The sequence below is a fragment of the Heteronotia binoei genome, chromosome 10, assembly GCF_032191835.1.
Source record: "Heteronotia binoei isolate CCM8104 ecotype False Entrance Well chromosome 10, APGP_CSIRO_Hbin_v1, whole genome shotgun sequence".
NCBI lineage: Eukaryota > Metazoa > Chordata > Lepidosauria > Squamata > Gekkonidae > Heteronotia > Heteronotia binoei.
This window is the reverse complement of record NC_083232.1, coordinates 97,811,277-97,837,015: the sequence shown is the minus strand read 5'-3', so window position 1 is coordinate 97,837,015 and position 25,739 is coordinate 97,811,277. Positions and strand designations below refer to the sequence as shown.

The window sequence follows — 25,739 nt, the reverse complement described above, 5'->3', positions numbered from 1 at the left end:
CTCCCCGTATCTTCTTCCCTTTTGTCACCCATGAACTGACTGTCTGCAGGGCTGCACTTCCAAAGACCTGAGAAGAGCCAGGCTTCTTATTCTGAACAATTTTTCATTTTGCTCTCCAAGCTGGGAATCTCAGAGACCGCTTAAACACCACAATGTCTGAACTGAACCCCTGGCAAACGCACATTTCAACAAATTCTGGATCACAATCCTAGGCCTTCTCATGCTGGGATCTTCTCCTTAGACTCCAAAACAGCAACAAAAAACATAAAACTAGTCAATGAGGAAAGCAGGCAAGCCAACAGCAACATTGCCCCCCAACACACACATCACCCTCCCTGGCCCTCTGAGACTGGTGACCCTTAACACAAGGGCACCACTTTTGATGGCACAAGGTGGACTTTGATTGGCATGTTATGTCAGCCAGTTCAAGCTACACTGATGTGTGTCCCCGATTTTAATTCAGAAAAGGCATGCCATGGGAATTTTAGGAAGCACCACAACAGACCTTGTCTAAAACTTGTCTAAAAATTAGCACCTTGTCTAAAAATTAAACACACCCAGTTGCATTGGAAGCTGGCAGTTATTTCACAGCTACGAATAACTTCACAAAGGTTTGTTCCATTGTTTTAAAAAGGGCAAAGTCATCCATTTTCAACCCAAGCCGGTTAGGCATTTCAGTGAGATTATGCAAGCATGAATGGGCATAAAACTTCAGATACTAGCCTAGGGATAAGAATAGAAACTGAGAAAAAAAACACCACGTGGAAAGCGTATCTGGCATCACGACCATGTGGCGGCAAGCAATAACCAGGTATGCAAACAGATTTAATTTCTGCAAAGAGACTTCTGAGTTTCATTAGGTTTGCATACACAACAGACCATCAGTGACTTTCTTCCACACGCTATTCTGGAATATGTAAGAGCACAGACTACAAAAAGCAGAGCTTCCAATGTGGTTCTTCTCCATCAACAGTTTCCTTTGAAGACTAACATCCTTACATATCTTGGGGAATAGACACTTCCACAGTAAACAACTTCAGACAAGCAATTATCTACGCTGGAATAAAGATGAGAGACCATCATTTTATTTTATTTTCACAGAGAACATTTTCCTATGCAACTAAATCCTACAAACTTCAAGAGGCAGACAACGAGGTCAACTTTACAACTCTTTTTCTCTGGGATTCTCTGTGAAACTAAATATTTGATCTCACTCACTAGCTGTTCTATGCAACAGCGCAGAAGCTTTCTGCTCGTGACATGAGTTCAGTCCCAGCAGAAGCTGGGTTCAGGTAGCCAGCTCAAGGTTGACTCAGCCTTCCATCCTTCCGAGGTCGGTAAAATGAGTCCCCAGCTTGCTGGGGGGAAAGTGTAGGTGACTGAGGAAGGCAATGGCAAACCACCCCGTAAAAAGTCTGCCGTGAAAATGTTGCGAAAGCAATGTCATCCCAGAGTCAGAAACGACTGGTGCTTGCACAGGGGACTACCTTTACCTTTATATTTAATATGGATAGAAGGAGAATGATATAAGCTGCTTTAGATACCGGGAAGGCAGAAAGGTGCGGTATAAATGAACTCCAAAATCTCTGCTATGTAAAGCAATATGGGCTGTGAGTTCATCGTAAACCAAATAAACAATGCAAATTACAAATGTGAGACTAATTTCCCCAAAAAAAGACTATCGGCATGCTGTTCAAAGACATATTCCCTGCATTTAGACAGGACAAAAAATGGTGGGCATTTTCTGGAGACATCAGATGAAGGGTTGAGGCTCAGAGATAAAACATTTGCTTTGCATATGGAAGGTTCCGGATTCAGCTCTTGGTATCTCCAGTTAAAAGGTCATGTTGTTGGTGATAAGGAAGGCCTCTAATCTGAGACCCTGCCAATACTGAGTCTGATGGACCAGCAGTCTGATCCAGCTTAAGTAGGCTTGCCACCCTCAAAGTGGTACCCGGAATTCTCCTATTACAACTGACCTCCAGATTATCACTGGAGCAAATGGCTGCTTGGAGGGTGGACTGTATGCCATTATACACTGCCGAGATTCCGCCCCTCCCCAAATCCTGCCCCTCCGTGGGCTCCACTCCCAATATCTCCGGGTACTTCCCAACTGAGAGCTGGCAACCCTGAGCATAAGGCAGCTTCACATACGCTCAGAGAGCTCTCTGGATCAAGTATATTAAAAAGCTGAACCAGCACTCAAGGCCGGATTAACAATTAGGCCACGTAGGCACTGGCCTATGGGCCCCCACACCTTTAGGGTCCCTGCCCGGCCTTCCCCCCCCCCCTCAGTTTCCCCCCTGCTTTCAGCCCCCGGAGCCTGCATGTGCAGCCAGCAACTGAGCCACTCTTTGCCCAATTTGTCTGGTGAGGCTGCTTCTAGTGTCGTTGCCAAGTTTGCCTCTCTCTGCTACTCCCCCACAGCTTTGTCAAAGGGGCTTTTGAGAAGGTGCCCGCAAGCTGCAGTGGGGGCAACGGGTGGCAGAGCAGGCACTCCAAACGAGATAATTTGCAAGGGTGCCCCTGAGATTTTGACTGCCTAGGGGCCTCCACAGGGTTTAATCCGGCACTGCCAGCACTAACTATTTGCAATAGTGGGTACTTAAGACAAACGACACTTGATGAAAAAAGCAATCATTATTTATCTTCCTGAGAGCTCTTCAAATCATCCCCAGCCCCTAGAAACTGATCTTCTCTTCAGATAAAAGACAAGTTTTCCAGTGTTTGATACATCCCACAGAATCCTTTGGATTCTGCAACATGCAGACAAGCAGACAGTATTCCACATCCTGAATACCAGTCCAAACTTTAGCGACAGCCATTATAATGCGACTCAAATCTGCAGCTCGTAACCAAAGTCACAAGCCTGTCTCATGTTTTTCAGTTCCACTCCAGATTCAAGCAAGCTCGCTCCAGTCTAATCCCCTGCACCCTAATTCAGTAGACAGGCAACATATGCTTTGTGTGAACCCCAGTTCCTAGTAATACTCCTTCTAAACTTGTGAGCAAAAATTCTACTTTGTGAGCTGCTGGAATTAAAATTGTGAGTTGCTGCATAAATTAGTTTGCTCTGGGGCCATCCTTCCTGAGCTAAGACAAAAATGTGTGAACTGGAAGCTAAAAAACTGAGTATATTCCTGCATCGTGCAGGGGGTTGGACTAGATGACTTTGGAGGTCCCTTTCAACTCTATGATTCTGTGAGCTAGCTTATACTAACTCAGTTTAGAGGCAACACTGGTTCCTAGAGCTGCTGGCATATAAACGGGAGAAGTTAGCTCAGCAATCCTCAAGTGGCAAATAAAAGTTCCAACTTGCCTCTTGCTGCATGTGAATACCTGCATACTGCAAAAGCTTCTGGCACCTATTTTCAGCTTCAAAACAGATTACGGAGTTGTGTTTTATATCCATTCTTAAGAAAGTGATTTGATTACAAGCACAGACTAAATCCTAAGCTTCTTCATTACGACAAGGAACAAAGCTATTCCCAAAGAACCGTAAATGTACACCTTTTATCAAGACCGACCAGTTTCCAAAACGCAGCATGCACCTTTCTGAATTATGCAAGAGTTTTTCTCAGGTTCGTTCTTCCCATAGTTTAACCAGACTAAGGCTGTTTTATGTATTGGCATTTACCATACGAGGATGTAGTGAGGGCCACAGGAACAAACCGCTTTAACGGAGGATTAGGCAGCTTCATGGGGGATAAGTCTATCAACGGCTACTAGCCATGATGACTGAGAGGAAGCTCCACATTCAGAGGCACTAAGCCAAGGAGCCAGGAAGAAACATCAAGAGAAGCCCTGTTGTTGGCTGTCCAGAGGAACCAGCTGGCCTGTGTGTGAGACGGGATGCTAGACCACTGGTCTGATCCAGCAGGGCTCATATTCTTGTCAAGGCAAAGGTCTCGGCCTCTATGTCCCATTGCTGGCCATCCAGAGGGGACTTGCGGAAGTAGAGGGACTACAGTCCCATCTAGTAGGGCTCTTCTCTTACATTCTTTAAGTTCTTCTAAGTCAGCGGTGACTTGACAGCCCTTTCCAGCACCATGACCTGAATAACCTGCAGCCCTGGGTCTCTTCCCAGCTTACCTGGAAGCAAAAACAACCCACCCTCACCACACACAGACACACACTTGCCCAACAGGTAAGGCTTGTAAGATAGAACCAGAAACAATGGGTTGAAATTAAGTCCGAAGAGTTTCCAGCTCAACGTTAGGAAGAACTTCCTGACCGTTAGAGCGGTTCCTCAGTGGAACAGGTTTCCTCAGGAGGTGGTGGGCTCTCATAGAATCCTAGAGTTGGAAGGGACCTCCAGGGTCATCTAGTCCAACCGCCTGCACAATGCAGGGAACTCACAAACACCTCCCCCTAAATTCACAGGATCTTCATTGCTGTCAGACGGCCATCTAGCCTCTGTTTAAAAACCTCCAAGGAAGGAGAGCCCACCACCTCCCAAGGAGGCCTGTTCCACCGAGGAACCGCTCTAACAGTCAGGAAGTTCTTCCTAAGGTTGAGCCGGAAACTCTTTGGATTTAATTTCAACTCACTGGTTCTGCTCCTACCTTCTGGGGCCACAGAAAACAATTCCACCCCATCCTCTATACGACAGCCCTTCGAAGACTTGAAGATGGCGATCCTATCACCTCTCAGCCGCCTCCTCCTTCCTTGGAGATTTCTCAAGAGAAGCTAGGTGGCCATCTGACAGCAATGAAGATCCTGTGAATCTAGGGGGAGGTCTTTGTGAGTTTCCTGCATTGTACAGGAGGTTGGCCTAGATGACCCCCTGAGGTCCCTTCCAAGTCTATGATTCTAGTCGATAAGTTCTTCTAAGTCAGCTGCGGGTTGACAGCCCTTTCCAGCACCAGGCCCTGAAGAACCTGCAGCCCTGGGTGAGTCTCTGCCCAACCTCCCTGGAAGCAAAAACAACCCCCTCCCGCGCACGCACACACACACACCTGCCCTCCAGGGAAGGCTCGGCCCCCAGCTGCACCTGTTGGGTTGGCAGGCGCAGGAGGGGAAGGGAAGGGGCTCGCCAGCAGGGCAGCCGAGGAGAGCCACCGGCGCGCAGGGGAGGCGCAGCAGAGGCGGCGTTACCTGCCAGCCTGGCGAAGTCGGAGCGGCGCAGCGCCCGCGGGCTCTCCTTGCCGCCGTAGCCGTAGGCGGCGCCCGGGGGGAGGCGGCTTCGGAAGGCCGCGAAGGAGAGCGCCTCTCGCCACGGCTCCATGGCCCCCTCTGGCCCGCCCGGCCCGCACCTGACCCTGCAGCCGCAGAGAAGGGCAGAGAGGGAGGGAGGGCGCGCCCCAGGCTCCGCCCGCCCGCCCGCCTGGGAAGCAGGAAGTCCCGCTCGCTCGCTCGGCCCGGGCCGCTGGTGCTGCCGCTGGGAGCCGGGCTGCTGGGCGGGCGGGCGGCGTCCCGGGACAAGGGGGGAGGAGCCCTGCCCAAGCGGCGCGGCGCTGCGCCTCCCAAGCGCTGGAGAACGGGGGAGGGGGGGGCTCGGGTTGCCAGCCTCCAGGCGGGGCAACCCCAAAGTCACACCCCGTGCAAGCGCTCGCTTCAATAAGCCGCGTGTGCGGCGCTTTCTGTATGGAGCCGAGTGGGCAGCTGGAGCAGCAGCGCAAAGCAGGAGTCGGCCAAGTTGCATTCGGGACTGAAGCTAGTTCCGTGCGCTCCGAGCACGCTTCTTCGGACGAGGAATCAGGTGCGGGGAGCAGGACGACGTAGAGCCGGTAGGCAGTGGTGCAGAAGGCGAAATGGGACGGATTTAAAATCCAAAGGCAGAATAGTAAAATTAACAAATTGAGCTGACCTTTTTTTTTTAAAGGATAATATTTTATTAACCTAGAGCGAACCTTTTATCTGGGGAACATGAGCATGAGAAACCAATAAAACAGTGACATGTCAAAATGTGAGAATGTCTGTTAATCACTCTATTGTTATAAAAAGGTAAAGGTGTCACGGGCTGGGGCCAGGCCAGGCGAAGTCCAGGGGCAGTCCAAGGTCTGTAGCCAGTGAGCAAAGAGGGTTCAAAGCACCAAAACCAAATCACAGTCCAGGTATCGCAGGTCAGAGGTTCAGAAGCCAAAGTCAGGGGGTGCCGAAGCCGAAGTGGACGCTAGAACGTCAGGTAAGTGACTAGTTGCTTCCACAAAGCCTCCTCCCAAAGCCCACAGCTATATAGCCCTCTGCTGTCTGTTGCACATTTGGGCTAATTGCTGACTCAGAGGGCAGCCAGGATCCTGCTGAGACTCAAGCATCCTCACTCCTAGAGGGGCCAGGATCCTTTTAGAACTCAGGGCTCAGGGAGCGTCTTGCTCGTGAGCGTGCCGCCCTCCTCCGATCCCTGAGGTCCTGACGAAGGCGGTCACGCACACGAGCCACCCGAGAGGGCAAGACAGGGGGGCTTGGATCTTCTCCAGCAGGACGCAGGGGCACTGGTGCAGGTGGCAGGGGCACAGTTTCTTCTGCAGGCTCGGCTTCTTCTGCAGGGCCCCCAGCACCCATAACAAAAGGTGTGCAAGCACCAGTCGTTTCTGACTCTGGGGTGACGTTGCTTTCACGTTTTCGCAGCAGACTTTTTACGGGGTGGTTTGCCATTGCCTTCCCCAGTCATCTACCCTTTCCCCCAAGCAAGCTGGGTACTCATTTGACCGACCTCGGAAGGATGGAAGGCCGAGTCAACCTCAAGCTGGCTACCTGAAAACCCAGCTTCCACTGGGGATCGAACTCAGGTCATGAGCAGAGGGCTCAGAGATCACATTCGTGGAGGGCATCCGGGCGCTCTCTGAGGCGAGGGACCAGGTATGCCAGCTTCCCATGCCATCCCTGGGCAAGTACAAGGTGACTGTGCTCATAGCGGGCAGGCCCTGCCAGATGGAAGTTGATTCGGGGGCGGGCCAAACAGTAATATCAGCCCGGAACATTCAGGGAACTGTGCCCAGGGAGGGAAGCCCAGTTGAGCCCATTCCCCTTCATAGTCCGGGACTTTCAGAAGAAGGAGGTCGCAGTACTAGAAGTAGGAAATGTCCATGTCAAGTACGGCCAGTTTTCCGGCTGGCTGCCCCTGATAGTATTCGAGGGGAACCTGTGCAGCCACCTGGGCCGGTCCTGGTTCAAGGCCCTGGGAATCCGGGTAACCGGCATCCATCACACGCCCGCACCCTCCCAGACTAATTTCCAGAGGGTGTGCGAAGAATTCCCCGCCATTTTCGACGGCAACCTGGGTACGTACACAGGAGAACCAGTGACCCTACAACTAGACCCCAATCTGCAGCCTATTATGCTGAAGGCCCGGCAGGTGCCCCTGGCGTTAAAGCCCAAAATAGAGGAGGAGTTGGACCACCTCGTGGCTCAAGGGGAACTGGAGCCGGTGGTGAACGCCAAATGGGAAACCCCCAAAGTCACTCCAGTAAAGCCCAACAGCAGTGTGCGCATTTGTGCAGATTACACATGTACGATAAACAAGGCACTTTAAGGCCACGCTTATCCGGTGCCGGGGGTGGGTCACGTGTTGGCCTTGCTGGGAGGAGCTAAGATTTTTGGGAAGCTAGATTTGGCTCAGGCTTATCAGCAGTTTCCAGTAGACGCCGCCACGGCAGGTGCACAGACAATCGTCACACATAGGGGGGCTTTCAGCGTCAAGCGGCTGCAGTTCGGTGCCAGCATGGCCTCGGGGATCTTCCAGAACTTAACGGACTCTCTCCTTAAAGGCATTCCCGGGGTCCAGCCGTTCTTCGATGATGTGCTGATCGCCGCAGCCACGGGGGGAGGAATTTGCATCCTGCCTCCAAGCAGTATTACAACAGTTCGACGGGGCAGGGTTGAAGGACAAGAGAGAGAAATGTGAATCGGGGGTTACCAGCATTGATTTCCTGGGGTACAGGGTGGATGAGCAAGGGGTTCACCGGCCAAAGGACAACATCGGCGATTCGGGATGCACCGGCCTCCAGGAACAAGGCAGAATTACAAGCATTTTTGGGACTTCTAAATTTCGACCACGCCTTCCTTCCCCACAAGGTGGCAATAGCAGAACTTCTGCACCACCTACTGGACAAAAGGGCTCCGTGGGTTTGGGGTCACCAGCAAGCCTCAGCGTTTCAGGCGGCAAAGGGCATTTTGACTTCCAACAGCTTGCTGGCACGCTTTGACGAGCGGCTGCCAGTTGTCTTGGCCTGCGATGCGTCACCATATGGGGTGGGGGCGGTCTTAGCTCACGTGCTGCCAGACAGCCGCGAGGTCCTGGTGGCATACTATTCCCGAACTTTGCAAAAGCCGGAGCGCAACTACGCGCAGATTGACAAGTAGGGTCTGGCTATAGTTGTAGGGGTAAAGAAATTTCATGACTATTTGTACGGCTGGCCCTTCACAATACACACAAACCACAAGCCCTCGCTAGGACTGTTTGCCCCCGACCTGCAGACGCTGCAAATGCTTTCACCGCGGGTCTTGCCATGGTCCATCTTCCTTGCAAGGTACCAGTACGGCCTGTACTACCGACCGGGAAAGGTGATGGGCCACGCAGACGCGTTGAGCCGACTGCCGCTGCCCTCCATGGACCCAGATCCTGACCCAGCTTACCAGATCATGTTGTTGGAGTCCATTCCAGACCGCCCGGTACACGCTATGGACATTGCCTGATGCTCCAGGAAAGACAAGACCCTCTCACAGGTCCTGTACTGGGTGTGGAGGGGATAGCCGGCGGGTTGGGTGGGATCAGAATTCTCTACATTTGTATCCCACTGGGACTAATTGTCTGTACACAAGGGGTGTCTGCTGTGGGGAAACAGGGTGGTGGTACCCCCGGTTTTAAGGCAGCGGGTCCTCAATGCACTACACGAGACACACCCCGGTATTGTGTGCATGAAGGCGCTAGCCCGCAGTTATGTCTGGTGGCCAGGGATCAATGATGCCATTGAGTCCTGGGTAGATCGTTGCCAGCCATGCCAGGAGACTTGGCCAGCTCCGCCGAGAGCCCCAGGTCAACAGTGGGAACACACACGAAACCCCTGGTCCTGCCTGCATTTAGATTGTGCAGTGCCCTTCCAGGGACAGGTATTCTTCTTGATCATAGATTCCCACTCCAAGTGGCTAGAGGTAATCCCGGTAGCATCCACTTCCACGAGGGTGGCACTAGGGGCCACACATGGGTTGCCAGACACCCTTGTCTCGGACAACAGGACGGCATTCACTTCGGCAGAGTTCCAAGACTTTTGTGGCCGAAATACAATAAAGCATATAAGGTCGGTCCCCTTCCATCCCACCACAAACGGCCAAGCGGAGCAGATGGTGTGGGCTACCAAAGAATCGCTCCGCCGCATTGTCCAGGGCGACTGGGAAGCCCGCCTAGCCAAATGCCTGCTCACCCAACACTACACCCCTAGTACGGTAGCTGGCCAAAGCACAGCAGAACTGCTCATGGGTAGCAGGCTTAACACATTACTAGACCACATGAACCCAGACTGGTTCGACACAGGGGGCCTGGTGTTCGCTAAAAACTTTGGAGGGGGAGCAGCATGGATACCGGCCCGAGTCTCCAGCGTACTGGGCCCATAATGTATGAGGTCACCTCAGAAGAGGGATTCACAATGAGGCGTCACATAGACCAGTTACAGTCCTGCGAGGGCAGAGCTGCAAGCCCCGATGCCTCACCGGCCGACAGTCCGGAGGTGGAGGCGGAAGAAGCGACTGCCCCGGCGGCCGCAGCTCAACAAACACCCGCACCGCAAGGGGAATCAAAAAAGCCAGCTGGAGCCATGCATCAGGAAGACCCCGAACCACTGGCTGAGGCCCCAACACTACCAGACCCCCAGCCCGCTGCACCTGAGGCCACAATCTCCCCACCTGCAGCCCCAGAACTCACAAGGTCAACACGCGAGCGGTGCAAGCCAGCGTACCTACAGGACTACGTACAATGGGACTTGCGAACTTAGGGGGAGGGATGTTATGTATATGCCTTAAAGTATGTACTTCCTGCCGGCTCATTGGAGCCAGGAAAGCAGAGCTTGGGGACTGTATAACAACGGGTAGTGGGATCCAAATACCCGCCGCCCTACACCAATCACAGACCCCTGCCTGTTTGAATGAACCAATGGCAAGCTAGCACGGGAGATTAGAGTTGTATATAGGTTGGGCCCACAGGCCCTTAGTCAGTCTTTTGTGGAAGCAGCCCTCACCAGGCTGCCCCTAATAAAGAGCTGTCCTCACTATGATCTCGTCAACTGCAATGCTGTAAACCCACTATATCATACCCACCTACCTCGCAAGGGTTTTCTGTTGTGGGGGAGGAAGGTAGAGATAGTGAGCCTCTCTGAGATCTGGAATGGAGGGCGGGGTATAAATCCAATAAATTCTTCTTCTTCGTTGCCCCTTTGAAGACCGCTGGTTGTTCCTCTCAGGGCACTCTCTGCAACAGAGTAGCCATGGAACAGATTCTGAATGGAGCAGAACTTGCAGTGACAAACTCAAAACAGCCAGGCCAACCCGATCACCAACTCTGGGTTCGCTTCTTCCTCTTTCTCCGTGGAGGGGTGGCTAAGGAGTTCCCCCTCCCAGTCGCAGCAGGGATCCTGATACAGTCCTCCACCCCACCCCCAAGGGCTCAGGGGGAGACGGAAGGGGACTGAAGGCACCCTCCTCTCTGGTTGCCAACTCAACATTGAGAAATTCCTGGAGATTGGTGGGCAATGCCTGGGGAGGGACTTCTGGTATACCACCTCTGACGCTGGCATTTTCTCCCAGTGAGGTGATCCTGTAGCCTGGAGATCAGCTATAATTCTAGGAGGTTTCCAGGCCCCAGCTGGATGTTGGCAACCTACCCCTTCTGCTGCCGCTCTTGATAATGATACTGATGCTCCCCCCTCCCTCCCTCCCTCCCTCCCTCCCTCCCTCCGCTCTGCTCTGAAAATGGGAATTTTTATGTCAAATGAAACACAAGCAGATGAAGGGAAATTCTCCCTACAATGCTCAAGAATAGCTGTTCTCAGCACTTCTCAGCTCTAAATTTGGCATTTGTCACTTAAATGGTCAGCTGCGTTCAGTTTCCACAGTTACTCGAGAACCACTCCAAGCCCATAGGACAAAAAAGTGACACACAACGAGACAAATTTCAAGTCCGTTGCCGATGATCAATGGCATTTTTGAGCCAGTTGGCATTGCAAAGATTTATGTATGAAGTAATCATTTATTGTTTTATAAGCATTACTTACTATTTATTCTGATCCACCCACACTCCATAATGGTTAAGAAGCTCCAAGCCCAGATTTAAATGGGCACTCTGTCAAGGATGCCCGCTCAGTGTCTTTGGGACAGTCATATACTCTTGGCTTAACCTACCCCACAGGGTTGGTGTGAGGAAAATGAGAATGTCGTCAGCCAATTTGGGTCCCCAGTTAGGGTTGCCAACTTCCAGGTGGTGGCCGGAGATCTCCTGTGATTACATCTGATCTCCAGATGACAGAGATCAGTTCACCTGGAGAAAATGGTCCTTTTGGAAGGTGGGCTCTGTGGCATTGAAGTCTGTCCCCTCCCCAAACCCCGCCTTCTTCAGGCTCCACCCCCCCCCCCCAAAAAAAAATCTCCAGGTATTTCCCAACCGGGAGCTGACACTCCTAGTCCCCACTAGAAGAAGAAGAAGGTATTAGATTTACACCCCGCCCTTCAATACCCAAAGGAGCTTCAGGGCAGCTTACAATCTCCTTTTCCTTCTCCTCTCCACAACAGACACCCTGTGAGGTAGGAGGGGCTGAGAGAGCTCTGACATAAACTGCTGTTGGAGAGAACATTTCTGACAGTTATGACTGACCCAAGGTCACCTCAGCAGCTGCATTTGGAGGAATGGGGAATCAAACCTGGTTCTCCCAGATAAGACTCTGCGCACTTAACCGCTATGCCAAACTGACTCTCTCTTAGGATGGAATTGCAACTGATAATGAAGCTCGATGCATCTTCCTGGGCTGAATTGAGACCCAGGTTCCTTCTCTTGTTATCAGTGGCTGCTAGTGTTATTTGGCATCTGAAATCAGTTCCCTCTCCAAGATATAAAGACAAATGGGCTCACATTCTAGTTGTATCTGAAGGAGCAGTGGATCTTGCTCCCTTCCACTAGTAAAGATTGCAAGCAGAGTTCTTACGGTTTTTAAAATTGTTATTGTTATTATCTGCTAGAACTGGAAAGGGGGAGCTTTTCTAGTGAAATATGTGTTGCTTTCAGACTGGACAAAATGCCCTCCCTGCTAGTGACGATCATAAAAAGTTTAAAAAGTGTGTGTGTGGGGGGGGGGGGGGTGTAATGTGAAGAAAGACAGCCAGTGAGTTGGGAGAGGAGACCACATGTTGAACTGGAATATATGGAACCATAAATGTATTTTTAAATACTTCAGTTCAGTTACTTGTATTGGCATTAAAGGAGAGGTACAAGAAAAAAAAATAGATGTACACACATATGCGTACAAATAGATAAAACATGCCAACGTGAGTCAAGATAAAAAAATGTTCTAAAAGGGTCTAAAATCTGTATTTTTAAATACTTAACCATCTACTTCCAGCCGTTAAAGCACAGAATCCAATCCAAGTGTTGTGATTCCTAAGCGGTGTCTTTTTGAAAGAAAATAAAAGCCAAGTTATACATATAGAAATCTAATCTTTTTTTAAAAAAAAACTTTTCAGAATAATTTCCCTTATTCAAGATGCATCTCTTTCCTGCTCCCCTTCTTTTTCTAAAGTGTGTGTGTGATCAGGACTCAAAGAAAACAGCAGAGCTGGGCTTGTCAGAATCACCCCCCCCCCCCTAAAGTATGCATGCACAGGAAAATTTATACCTGGAATAAAACTTCGTTGGTCTTGAAAGTGCCACGGGACTCCCTTTTCTTGCACCTTTCCTTCCATTTTCCTCCCTCCCTCTCCAAACGAGGGAAGACAGGCTTGGCAATGCAGGAGCAGCCCTAGCGGAGAAAGCAGCAAAAGAGCAGGAGAGCTTTTCTCTGGTCCACACGCATGCGCTCTCTTTTCCCTTCCCCCCCAGAGAGGCTTTTCCACACAGCAGCAATAGCAGCCAGGAGAAGGACTCAGGAGATGGTCAGTTGCTCCTGAGATGGATACAAGCCCTGCAGGGCCACATATGGCCTATGGGCTGCACATTTGACACCCTTGTAATAAAGGGTGTGCAGGTGTGTGTGTGTGTGTGTGTGAGAGAGAGAGAGCAAAATAAAAGGCAGTGCAGTTTAAATCCATTTCTTTTCTCTATTTACTGTGTACTGTGTGCAATTCTGGTCACCGCACCTCAAAAAGGATATTATAGCATTGGAGAAAGTCCAGAAAAGGGGAACTAGAATGATTAAAGGTTTGGAACACTTTCCCTATGATAAAAGGTTGAAACGCTTGGGACTTTTTAGCTTGGAGAAACGTCGACTGCGGGGTGACATGATAGAGGTTTACAAGATAATGCATGGGATGGAGAAAGTAGAGAAAGAAGTACTTTTCTCCCTTTCTCACAATACAAGAACTCGTGGGCATTTGATGAAATTGCTGAGCAGACAGGTTAAAACAGATAAAAGGAAGTACTTCTTCACCCAAAGGGTGATTAACATGTGGAATTCACTGCCTCAGGAGGTGGTGTCGGCTACAAGCATAGCCAGCTTCAAGAGGGGGTTAGATAAAAATATGGAGCAGAGGTCCATCAGTGGCTATTAGCCACAGTGTGTGTGTGTGTGTGTGTGTGTGTGTATACACATATAAATGTACACACACACACATATATTGGCCACTGTGTGACACAGAGTGTTGGACTGGATGGGCCATTGGCCTGATCCAACAGGGCTTCTCTTATGTTCTTATGTGACACAGAGTGTTGGACTGGATGGGCCATTGGCCTGATCCAACATGGCTTCTCTTATGTTCTTATGTGACACAGAGTGTTGGACTGGATGGGCCATTGGCCTGATCCAACATGGCTTCTCTTATGTTCTTATGTGACACAGAGTGTTGGACTGGATGGGCCATTGGCCTGATCCAACATGGCTTCTCTTATGTTCTTATGTGACTCAGAGTGTTGGACTGGATGGGCCATTGGCCTGATCCAACAGGGCTTCTCTTATGTTCTTATGTGACTCAGAGTGTTGGACTGGATGGGCCATTGGCCTGATCCAACAGGGCTTCTCTTATGTTCTTATGTGACTCAGAGTGTTGGACTGGATGGGCCATTGGCCTGATCCAACAGGGCTTCTCTTATGTTCAGAGAGCCAGTTTGGTGTAGTGGTTAAGTGTGCAGACTCTTATCTGGGAGAACCAGGTTTGATTCCCCACTCCTCCACTCTAGGCTTCCCAATCCCCAGGTCCCAGAGGGGGATCCCCCAGTTTTACAGGCTTCCCCCCTCCCCCAGCCAGCTGACCGGCGGGGGAAGCCCCGCCCCCAGAGCCATTATGCACCTCCATGAACGATTCCCATAGGGAATGATGGGGAATTGATCCGTGGATATTGGTGGGGGTCTGCTTCTTGAGATAGAGGCACCAAATTTTCAGTATAGCATCTAGTGCCTCTCCCCAAAATACCCCCCAAGTTTCAAAAAGATTGGACACGGGGGTCCAATTCTATGAGCCCTGAAAGAAGGTGCACTGATCCTCCATTATTTCCTATGGAAGGAAGGCATTTAAAAGGTGTTCAATCCCTTGAAATGTGATGGCCAGAACTCTCTTGGAGTTCAATTGTGCTTGTCACAACCTTGCTCCTGGCTCCACCCCCAATGTCTCCTGGCTCCACCCCCAAAGTCCCCAGATATTTCTTGAATTGGACTTGGCAACCCTACTCCACTCGCACCTGCTGGAATGGCCTTGGGTCAGCCATAGCTCGGGCAGAGGTTGTCCTTGAAAGGGCAGCTGCTGTGAGAGCCCTCTCAGCCCCACCCACCTCACAGGGTGTCTGTTGTGGGGGAGGAAGGTAAAGGAGATTGTGAGCCGCTCTGAGACTCTTCGGAGTGAAGGGCGGGATATAAATCCAATATCTTCTTCTTCTTCTTCTTCTTCTTATGTGACTCAGAGTGTTGGACTGGATGGGCCATTGACCTGATCCAACATGGCTTCTCTTATGTTGGACTGGATGGGCCATTGGCCTGATCCAACAGGGCTTCTCTTATGTTCTTCTGTGACACAGAGCTTTGGACTGGATGGGCCATTGGCCTGATCCAACAGGGCTTCTCTTATATTCTTCTGTGACACAGAGCATTGGACTGGATGGGCCATTGGCCTGATCCAACATGGCTTTTTTTATGTTCTTCTGTGACACAGAGTGTTAGACTGGATGGGCCATTGGGCTGATCCAATATGGCTTCTCTTATGTTCTTATGTGACACAGAGTGTTAGACTGGATGGGCCATTGGCCTGATCCAACAGGGCTTCTCTTATGTTCTTATGTGACACAGAGTGTTTGACTGGATGGGCCATTGGCCTGATCCAACAGGGCTTCTCTTATGTTCTTATGTGACACAGAGTGTTGGGCTGGATGGGCCACTGGCCTGATCCAACAGGGCTTCTCTTATGTTCTTATGTGACACAGAGTGTTTGACTGGATGGGCCATTGGCCTGATCCAACAGGGCTTCTCTTATGTTCTTATGTGACACAGAGTGTTGGACTGGATGGGCCATTGGCCTGATCCAACAGGGCTTCTCTTATGTTCTTATGTGACACAGAGTGTTGGACTGGATGGGCCATTGGCCTGATCCAACATGGCTTCTCTTATGTTCTTATTTGCACATCACATCCCATGAATTGACCAAGTGGTTGAATTTGAGTTCTTCTCACAGGACATGAGATCTGATACCTGGTTTCAAGTACGTTAAATGTTGTTTTAATAATCTCTCAGTTGTTTCTTAATATTTGTGAAGACCTTTAACGCTAACTAAAATCCACTAATAGATCCATGGGGGCAGCCGTGTTGGTCTGAAGCAGCAGAACAAAGCAGGAGTCAAGTGGCATCTTTAAAACCAACAAAGTTTTATTCAGAATGGAAGCTTTCATGTGCTAGAAGCACACGTCATCAGTGCTTTGTTAAGATCTACTGAGGCAGCATAAGCTTTCTTTCCTAGATAATAACTACCTGGGAATGCAACCAGGTGTCTCTGGATCATGCTTTGTTACGGTGTAGTACAGTTTTTGCTGATTTTAATTGATTTTAGTTTTTGTTTCAAATAGTTTCTTTTTATCTTGTTTTTAACTCTTTCCCCTTCCTTCTCATAAAGGGGAGGGGGAGAAAAAAAAACTTTTTCTCTTGCTAGCGAGAAGTAAATGCTTTCTCTGCAGTCTTAACAGAGGCCTACTCAGGAGCTATAAACACAGCATGGAGGAGTCTTTTCTTCCTCAACCAATTAAAGCTGTTGCTGCAGCTATTTATTTGCCGTGTGCTGCTGGGGTTCGGACTTTCAGATAGCTTATTGCTTTAGGTTTAGATTTTGTTGTAGAACACCCCTCCCCACAGGGATTTGGAGCAACCCCTCATAGGCTCTCCCACAGCTTGAGGTATTTGAGAGGGAGTAATGGTTCCCCCAACTCATCAGGTTCATATTTTACCCATAGGGTTGCAAAGTCCAATCCCAGAAATATCTGGGGACTTTGGGGGGTGGAGCCAGGAGACACTGGGGTGGAGCTAGGGGGAGGGGGGAAACAGTGCCGGGGAGCGTGGCGAGCTGCCCCGTCTCGAAGCGGGCGACGCCGCTGCGCAGCTGCCGCCCTCCCCCCCGCCCCACCGCAGCTGCTCCTCCGAGATGGGCTCAGGCTGGGCCCATCTCGGAGGAGCAGCTGCGGTGGGCGGGGAGGGGGCGGCAGCAGCGCGGTGGCCTCGCCCGCTCCGGGATGGGGCGGCTCGCCATGCTCCTTGGCGCCATTTCCCCCTCCGCCCGCTTCTGTTTTTTTGGGGAGCGGGGGAAGAGGCTGGAAATCCTGGGGTCCCCCACCAGGACGGGAGGGTTGGGAAGCCTATTTACCCAGCTGTATTTACTGTAATCATCCATCTTCCACTCATTTGCCCAACCCTCCCCATCTCACAATGGTGTCATGGGTGCCTGGCACTCTTTCTGAGGAACTGTAGTCCCCCACCCCACTTTTTGTTCCCTTCTCCTGTCAGGAGTCAAAGGAGGTGGGAACTACAAGTCCCAGAGCACGATCTGATTGAGCCCCAAAGAAAGCAGGAAGGAGTGAGAAGTGAATGAAGGGGGATTTTTTCCTTGGGTGCCAGGGACAAGTCGGTGCTGGGAGCAGCAGAATAAGGAGGAGGCAAAGGCCCTCCTCATGCTTCAAGAGAGCCATGCTGTCCCCCTCTTCTCCAGACTGACTATTCCTAAGTCCCTCAGCCTTTCCTCACAGGGCTTGATCTCCAGGCCCCTGAGTTAAGATTCACAACTAACAGGTAGATTTCCATACAAATAGATTAAATTTATTTACTGATTTGTTACAAGCGTTCTTTGCCCCACTGGGGTATTGCCAGGAATAACTAATACCAAGCAAGCAGTTCTAAGACAGCCCCATGTCCCCCCCCCCCCCCCCCGCTACCCATCATTCTAGCCTAAGCAATAAAAAGACCATTACTCTCTAGGCTAACGAAAACAATACTACATCTTCCAAAGCACAATTACCCTCACCATGAACTATATCAGGAGTTCCCAACCAACATAGTGCTTGTGGGCACAGTGGTGCCCACTAACACTTCTTATATTCCCTACAAAGTGTTTTTAGAAAGTGGGCAGGGCCAGGTGGGGCTATTGGCCATTGGAGATTGGCTTGGCTATGCCGATTTTTTTTAAGTTGCTTTGGCAGCAGCTGCCACCCCAGCATAAGGATTTCACATGAAGGCAATTTGCAGCAGCCGTTTTGTGTATGGTCCCACCTCCTATGGCAGCCATTTTGTGGCTATGCCTACCACATTGTCTCAGAAATCCAAAGATTCCCACAGGCTGAAATAGGGTTGCCAAGTCCAATTCAAGAAATATCTGTGGACTTTGGGGGTGGAGCCAGGAGACTTTGGGGGTGCAGCCAGGAGACATTGGGGGTGGAGCCAGGAGACATTAGGGGTGGAGCCAAAAGCAAGGCTGTGACAAGCATAACTGAACTCCAAAGAGAGTTCTTGCCATCACATTTAAAGGGACGGCACACCTTTTCAATTCCTTCCTTCCATAGGAAATAATGAAGGATAGGGGCACCTCTTTTGGGGCTCATAGAATTGGATCCCCTGGTCCAATCTTTTTGAAACTTGGGGGTATTTTGGGAGAGGCACTAGATGCTATACTGAAAATTTGGTGCCTCTACTCAAAAAAACAGCCCCCCCCCTCCCCGCAGAACCCCAGATACCCGTGGATCAATTCCCTATGATTTTCTGTGGGAATAAATCTCCATAGGGAATAACAGAGTTCCCAGCAGACATTCCCCTCCCCTCCCCTCCCCCCGCTTTCTGATGACCCTGAAGCTGGGGGAGGGTCTCAAAACCGGGGGATCCCCTGCCTCCACCTGGGGATTGGCAACCCCAGCATAAGGATTTCACATGAAGGCAATTTGCAGCAGCCGTTTTGTGTATGGTCCCACCTCCTATGGCAGCCATTTTGTGACTATGCCTACCACATTGTCTCAGAAATCCAAAGATTCCCACAGGCTGAAAACAGTTTGGGACCCCTCAACTATCCATTGGAAAAGCCAGAACTTAGAATCAGAAGTGCTTCAGCATGAGCAAGCCTACCGTAGGCCCTGATTTGATACCACAGAGTTTTTGAAGAAATTCTGCCACTTTGTGCTCCAGAGTATAAAGGCAGACATCGGAGTGCCTGGTCACGAGTCATTTCAGCAGAGCCAAATTATTCTTTATTTTCCCAGGCTATTGCTCTTTAAAACATTTCACCTAAATCTTTTATGTTTCACTTCATAAAGAATTTAAAAAAATAGAGCTTCCTACAATTAGGCTGCACTCGGCACTTGTCTCCGGGAGTGCATTCTGGAGCCAGTCTGAGCTTAAACTGGCAGTTCCTTAATTGAAGCTGACACATGGCAGGCCTTGCGCTTACGAGTAGGCCCCTGTGGACGTGGGAGAGTCATTCGTTGTCCAACAGGCGTTGATTTGCCAGTTGGGAACTCTTAGTCAGCTGTTTGGTTTTGCCAGAACGTCCTGATAGAACACCAGAAATGATTGGGTATTTATAGAGAAGGCAAAGTCTGAGAGGAAAAAGCTGGGGGGAAATTATGGTGAGGCAGGAAAGAGTTTTATTTGGAGGGCTTTTTCAATTTGATTAATTTTGGGGGGCAGGGCTTTTTTTTTTAGCAGGAAAGCACAGGAACATAGTTCTGGATGGCTTGGTGTCAGGCGTGTGGCCTAATATGCAAATGAGTTCCTGCTGGGCTTTTTTGCCAAAAAAAATTGGGGGGGGAATACACCACCTATGAGATTTTTTTCCTCTGTGGGATGAGTGAAATGCTTTTAAAAACAAGGTTTTTGTTGTGTCCTAGGTTCAAATGGAGAACTGTTACTTTTGGAGGGAACTGTTACTTTGGAGGGAAGCTGAACAAGCCAAGCTTGTACTCCACACCAGGGTTCCAGAGAAGGCCTAAGCGTGCCCAATCAGGGGAAGGATTGAAACATAAGTAGCCAATCAACATCTAGGCTCATACTGTACCCTGATAGGCCCTTAGGCCTCTGTAAATAGCCAATCCATGTACATAGTTAAGGTCCAATCAGAAGGGGGCAAGAATTGTATAAAGGAGCGGGAGGTTTGAATAGAGCTCAGTCTGTGTTGGTGTTCCTGAAGTAAAGCTTGCTGAAATCACTCTCCGACTCTGGTCTCTTACTGCGTCGACCCCAGTACTTTACAGTTTTGCTCCCTCGGAATACATAGTGTAAAGATTTTTATGTAAGACAGTCCTACAACATAAGAACTGATCCTTCCTGTATACAGTGGAGACATGTGCAACATATTTTCATGCATATGTTTGCTGTTTAAATGTGACCCTCTCTCTGAGTGCATTTGCAGTTTTGCTGGCAGAAAACTGAAGCTTATGTAATTCTAAATTTCATAAATATTCTAAATGGTAAATTTTGTATGCTAACATGTATTATGTTCTTATGGTTTTAAAACAGTAAAATAAATTTAGGCTAAATAACAGGGCAATCCTAAACAGAGTTATACCCTTCTAATTCTATTGAATTGATTTAGAAAGAATTAATTCTGTTTAGGATTGCATTGCAATTATTTCAGTTTTTTACAAAATGTCCATTTTTCTGAAATATTTCATTACCTTGTGTGTTATCTCTTGGTAAGAAATAGTAGACTATTATCAATATAGTCTACTATTATTATTGATTCTATTTATTATTGATTTCTAAATCTTTAGAACATGATAAATCATGTTCTTCCTATATATCCATCTATATACCATGGTGTATTATACCAAACTATCTGTCTCTAAGACTGCTAGTAGAGAGGTAGGTGGCAATAATTTTGTACAGAACTTTTCCCATTGAGCTACAAAAGTTTTAATAATATAATTTTCACTAAAGTCCTAACATGAGATTGTTATACTTCATGAGATTGTTGTAGAAATTAGTTATTTGTTTTAGAATAATGCTTACTCATATAAACATTTATTTATTTAGAACACTTATTTGCCACATCTCCAGAAACAGCTTGAGGCAGTCATGAAGTAAAACAATACAACATTAAAACAAATCAAACAAAAATAGTTAATTGTCTTTTCAATGGCATCAATTCTGCCCAAAAGCATGTTTTCAGTGCTGACAACTGCCACTGTTCCTTAGAACTTTCTGCTTTAAGGGTTCAAAATAATTTTGAATAATTAAGTTATTCCTAAATTATAACAAATACCCCTCATTCCTGCCCTCCTTATGGTCTGCCTAATACACAGAATCAGCATCAGGTTCATCTACTTTCTATTTTAAAACCTCCAAGGGAGGAGAGCCCACCACCTCCCAAGGAAGCCTGTTCCACTGAAGAATTGCTCTGTCAGGAAGTTCTGCCTAATGTTTAACTAGAAACCCTTTTGATTTAATTTCAACCTGTTCATTCTGGTGCAACCTTCCGGGGCCACAGAAAACAATTCCACACCATCCTCTATAGGACAGCCCTTCAAGTACGTGAAGATGGTGATCATATCACCTCTCAGCCGCCTCCTCTCCAGGCTAAACATGCCCAGCTCCTTCAACCTTTCCTCAAAGGACCTGGTCTCCAGACCCCTCACCATCTTCATCACCCTCTTCTGGATCTGTTCCAACTTGTCTATATCCTTCTGAAATTGTGGTGCCCAAAACTGAACACAATACTCCAGGTGAGGTCTTTCCAGAGCAGACTAAGGCAATACCATTACCCCACATGAAATGGACACTGTATTTCTGTTGATACAGCCCAAAATCATGTTTGCCTTTTTTAGCCACCACATCATACTGCTGATGTATATTCAGGGTACAGTCCACTAAGACCCCTAGTTCCTTTTCGCACAGACTACTGCTGAGACAAGTCTCCCCCATCCTATAATGATACATTGGATTTTTCCTACCTAAATGCAGAACTTTACATTTATCCCTGTTAAAATTCATATTGGGCGTTTTCGCACTGACCTTAATCAGCAGCGATGCCCCTCTTCACCGCGCAGGATCAGCGCGGATTTCGCACTAATTGCCACGGAGCACCCAGAAGAGCCGGAAAGTCCCGCGGCTTTTGCGGCGCAAACGGAAACCGCCAAAAACCAGTTTCCATTTGCGCCGCAAAAGCCACGGGACTTTCCGGCTCTTCCGGGCGCTCCGCGGCAATTAGTGCGAAATCCGCGCCGATCCTGCGCGGTGAAGAGGGGCGTCGCTGCTGATTAAGGTCAGTGCGAAAACGCCCTTTGTTTGTTTCAGCCCAGTTTTCCACCCTGTCAAGATCATCCTGTATCCTGACTCTGTCTTTTACTGTATTTGCAACCCCTCCCAATTTAGTATCATCTGCAAATTTAAGAAGCATTCCCTCTGTTCCTTCATCCTAATCATTTTAAAGATATTAAACAAAACAAGTCACAGCACAGATCCTTGAGGCACTCCACTTGTCATTTCTCTCCAAGAAGAAGAGGAACCATTCACAAGCAATCTGTCAGCCAATTACAGATCCACCTAACGGTAACAGGATCCAAACCACATTTTACCAACTTGTCAACAAGGATATTATGCGAAACCTTATCAAAAGCCTTACTGAAATCAAGATAAATGATGTCAACAGCATGCCCCTGATCCAGCAAGGTGGTAACTTCCTCCCCCCCCAAAAAAAACAGAGAGAAGGGGGGGGTTAGTTTGACATGCAGGACTTTTCTTGTAGAAAAAGCCCAGCAGGACTCATTTGCATATTAGGCCATACCCCCTGGCATCACCATTGTTTCACACATGAACTCATTTGCATATTAAGCCACAGCCCCTGACACCAAGCAGCCAGAACTGCGTTCCTGGGCATTCCTGCTCAAACAAAGCCCTGCTAATATGACTTGTTCTTGAGAAACCCATGCTGGCTCTTGGTGATCATAGCTGTCCTTTCTAAATATTCTAGGATTTACTGTTTGATGATTTGGTCTAAAACTTTTCCAGGTATAGACATCAAGCTGACAAGTTGGCAATTACCTGGATACTCCTTTTTCCACATCTTGAAGATGGGGACAACATTTGCTTACCTCCAGATTTCGGCTCCTCACCTGTCTCCCAGAATTCTCAAAATAATGGACAGAGGCTAAGAAAGGATATCTGCAAGTTCTTTTAATACCCTTGGATGCAGTTCATCTGATCCTGAGGACTTAAGTTTCATTGAAAGAAACTAGGTGTTTATGTACTACCCCTATGTGATCCTAGGCTGCTACTCCCTTCCCTCATCATATGTTCTGGTTTTACTATGTTGAGCACCGTTTTCCTCACAAGAGAAGACTGAGGAAAAGTTGGAATTGAGCAGTTTTGCCCTCTCTGCATCACCTGTTACAATTTAACTTTCCTGTCCAGGCAAGGAGTCTACCATGTCCTTGCTCTTTTTCTTACTTTGAACATAAGAACACCTTTGTTGTTGTTTTTAGCATCTCTCGCTAGCTAAGCTCATACTGAGCTTTAGTTTCTCCTAATTCTTTCTCTACGAGCACTGCTTATTTTGTTTATATTGTTCCTTTTTCTATCTGAGATTCTGAAGCACAGAATATTATCCTGACTGAATAGTCAGAATATTTTGTTTTTGACAGTTTCTAAAATAAATAAAATAAAAATAAAAATAAATAAGGAAGGAAAGAGCCCTGTGGTGCAGAGTGGTAAAGCTGCAGTACTGTAGTCCGAGCTGTGCTCACGACCTGAATTCGATCCCAGCGGAAGCTGGGTTCATGTAGCCGGCTCCAGGTTGACTCAGCCTTCCATCCTGCCGAGGTTGGTAAAATTAGTACCCAGCTTGCTGGGGAGGAAGTGTAGATGATTGGGAAAGGCAATGGCAAACCACCCTGTAAAAAGTCTGCTGTGAAAACGTTGTGAAAGCAATGTCAGCCCAGAGTCGGAAACGACTGGTGCTTGCACAGGAGACTACCTTTTTTTTTTTTTTACAGGAAGGAAATGCGGTGGCAGGTGAACGCCACCACCAACAATGCCCTGCCAGTATTGTTGCATGGTAGGGACAGTGTTCAGAAATACACTTTTACTCGAATGGCAAAAATGCATTTCCTACATAATTTTGTTTCTGCCGGACTTTTCACTAATAATAAATGTCTACTTTTAAATAATCCAAATTCAAGGAGGTGCTGTTTTCTGCAGAACTTTTCATAACGACAAGCTTCTTCACAAACAAGAAATTGTTAAATGATGTATTGTTTTTTGCCAGGCAGATTATTGGAACATCAGGTGTCGTGAATGACTATGGCTGTCGCCGGCAGAGGTCTTCAGCTTTGTTGGCGTATTTAATTTGCAAAGCATCAAACAACTGAAGAAGATGAAATATTTTATTTACTTCACTTACGGCTCATTTTTCATGCTGAGACTGAAGGTGAATTGCAAAGGCTGACCTTGATTGACGAAGAACCAGGATCATTCTTTTCTCCTCCCTTAAAAAGAACTGCACGAGTCAAGTAACTGTTTGAACTTCAAAAAGGAAAGTAGGTAAGAAATTCTGGTTTGTAAGTTTCATTTCGCTGTCTCACCAAGGAGATGCCTTGCAGTTACAAACAGCAGCAAACCAAATGCCTTAAAGGCAAATTGAACCCAAGACATCGCTTAGCTTAACCAATTATGTGACAAAATATGACACGTTGATTCTTTAGTTATAGATTACATCCAGTGGACAAAACCTGACAGTTAGCATCGATTTTAATGGCTCTGGACATGCTGTGCATTCAGCTTGTTCAGATTATCATCTGCAGTTTCTGCAGCCCCCCAGTGTTTATCACAGTGATATTGACACAGATGTGGCTATCCCATTGAAGTTAATGGGTATAAATCAAAGTTGTTACCCATAGCAGAAGGCAACTATAGGGCACTTCAAATAAAGTTTAACATTAGAAATGAAGGGGGTAAAATATTTAAGGAAGAGAATTTTTTTAAAAACCCTGAATAAGGGAGCCAAGTTTAATTTAGTTATGTGGTTAAATATGATAAAAATAGATGTAGACAGATGGAACCGGCTGAAAGATCTCTCTGAAGAGAGGTTAATATTGTTAAGTTGATGTGTATTTTTAGCTCCCCTGCTCATATGAAGCTCAACCATTTCCACCAATAGGACATTGTCAATGGGTTCAACCTTGTGAGTTTCACAAGATCTATGTTTTGAAGTAAATAAAATGCCAAGTGGCACAGATTATTTCCTTTACTGAAACATATCCATGCAGTATATACCACACAGAGAGCCCTGTGGAGCAGAGTGGTAAAGCTGCAGTACTGCAGTCCTAAACTCTGCTCACAACCTGAGTTTGATCCTGGCAGAAGCTGGGTTTTCAGGTAGCCGGCTTGAGGTTGACTCAGCCTTCCATCCTTCCGAGGTCAGTAAAATGAGTACCCACCTTGCTGGGGGGAAAGTGTAGATGTCTGGGGAAGGCAACGGCAAACCACCCCATCAAAAGTCTGCTGTGAAAATGTTGTGAGAGCAACGTCACCCCAGAGTCGGAAACGACTGGTGCTTGCATGAGGGACTACCTTTAGCTTTATATACAACATAGGTATTTCAACACTAGGCAGAATCTTGGATTCTTGAAGTTGCAACTGCCTCATTTTCAACATTATATCTTTCATATAACGTACTTATGTTAAGGAAAAGTGAAATTCTCATCCATCTTAACATCTGAGTCTTCTAGGAACCCTCACTTCAGAGTTACAACTTATTATGGATCCAAACCCACCTATATTTTATTTATTTGATTTATATTCCACCCTCCTGCAAGTAGGCTCAGGATGGGTGACATCAGGTAACAACCGACCTCCGTGATAGACCATAGATGCTTCTTCCAGGAGTAATTATATCGCTGGCCAACTTGTACACCCTGATTGAAATAATAAATAATAAGATCTCATAAGATCGCGGAAATAAAGCAGGGTTGGCCTTGGTCAATATTTGGCTGGGAGACTACCAAAGAAGTCCAGGGATGCAACCAGGGGTGGAATCCTAGCAGGAGCTCCTTTGCATATTAGGCCACGCACCCCTGATGTAGCCAATCCTCCAAGAACTTACAAAAAATTGCCTTGTGAGCTCTTGGAGGATTGGCTACATCAGGGGTGCGTGGCCTAATA

General features: G+C 47.9%; 1 protein-coding gene across 3 annotated transcripts in view; it reads right to left on the bottom strand.

Annotated features, from left to right (window-relative positions):
- MOCOS (molybdenum cofactor sulfurase) overlaps window positions 1-5,243 on the bottom strand; it is a 194,374-nt gene extending 189,131 nt beyond the window's left edge. For all 3 annotated transcript variants that reach the window (XM_060247821.1, XM_060247822.1, XM_060247823.1), the window contains exon 1: window positions 5,098-5,243. In XM_060247821.1, coding sequence (XP_060103804.1) covers window positions 5,098-5,227 — 130 coding nt within the window. In that variant the 5' untranslated portion in view covers window positions 5,228-5,243. The remainder of the gene's footprint in view (window positions 1-5,097) is intronic.
- Window positions 5,244-25,739: the final 20,496 nt, after the last annotated feature.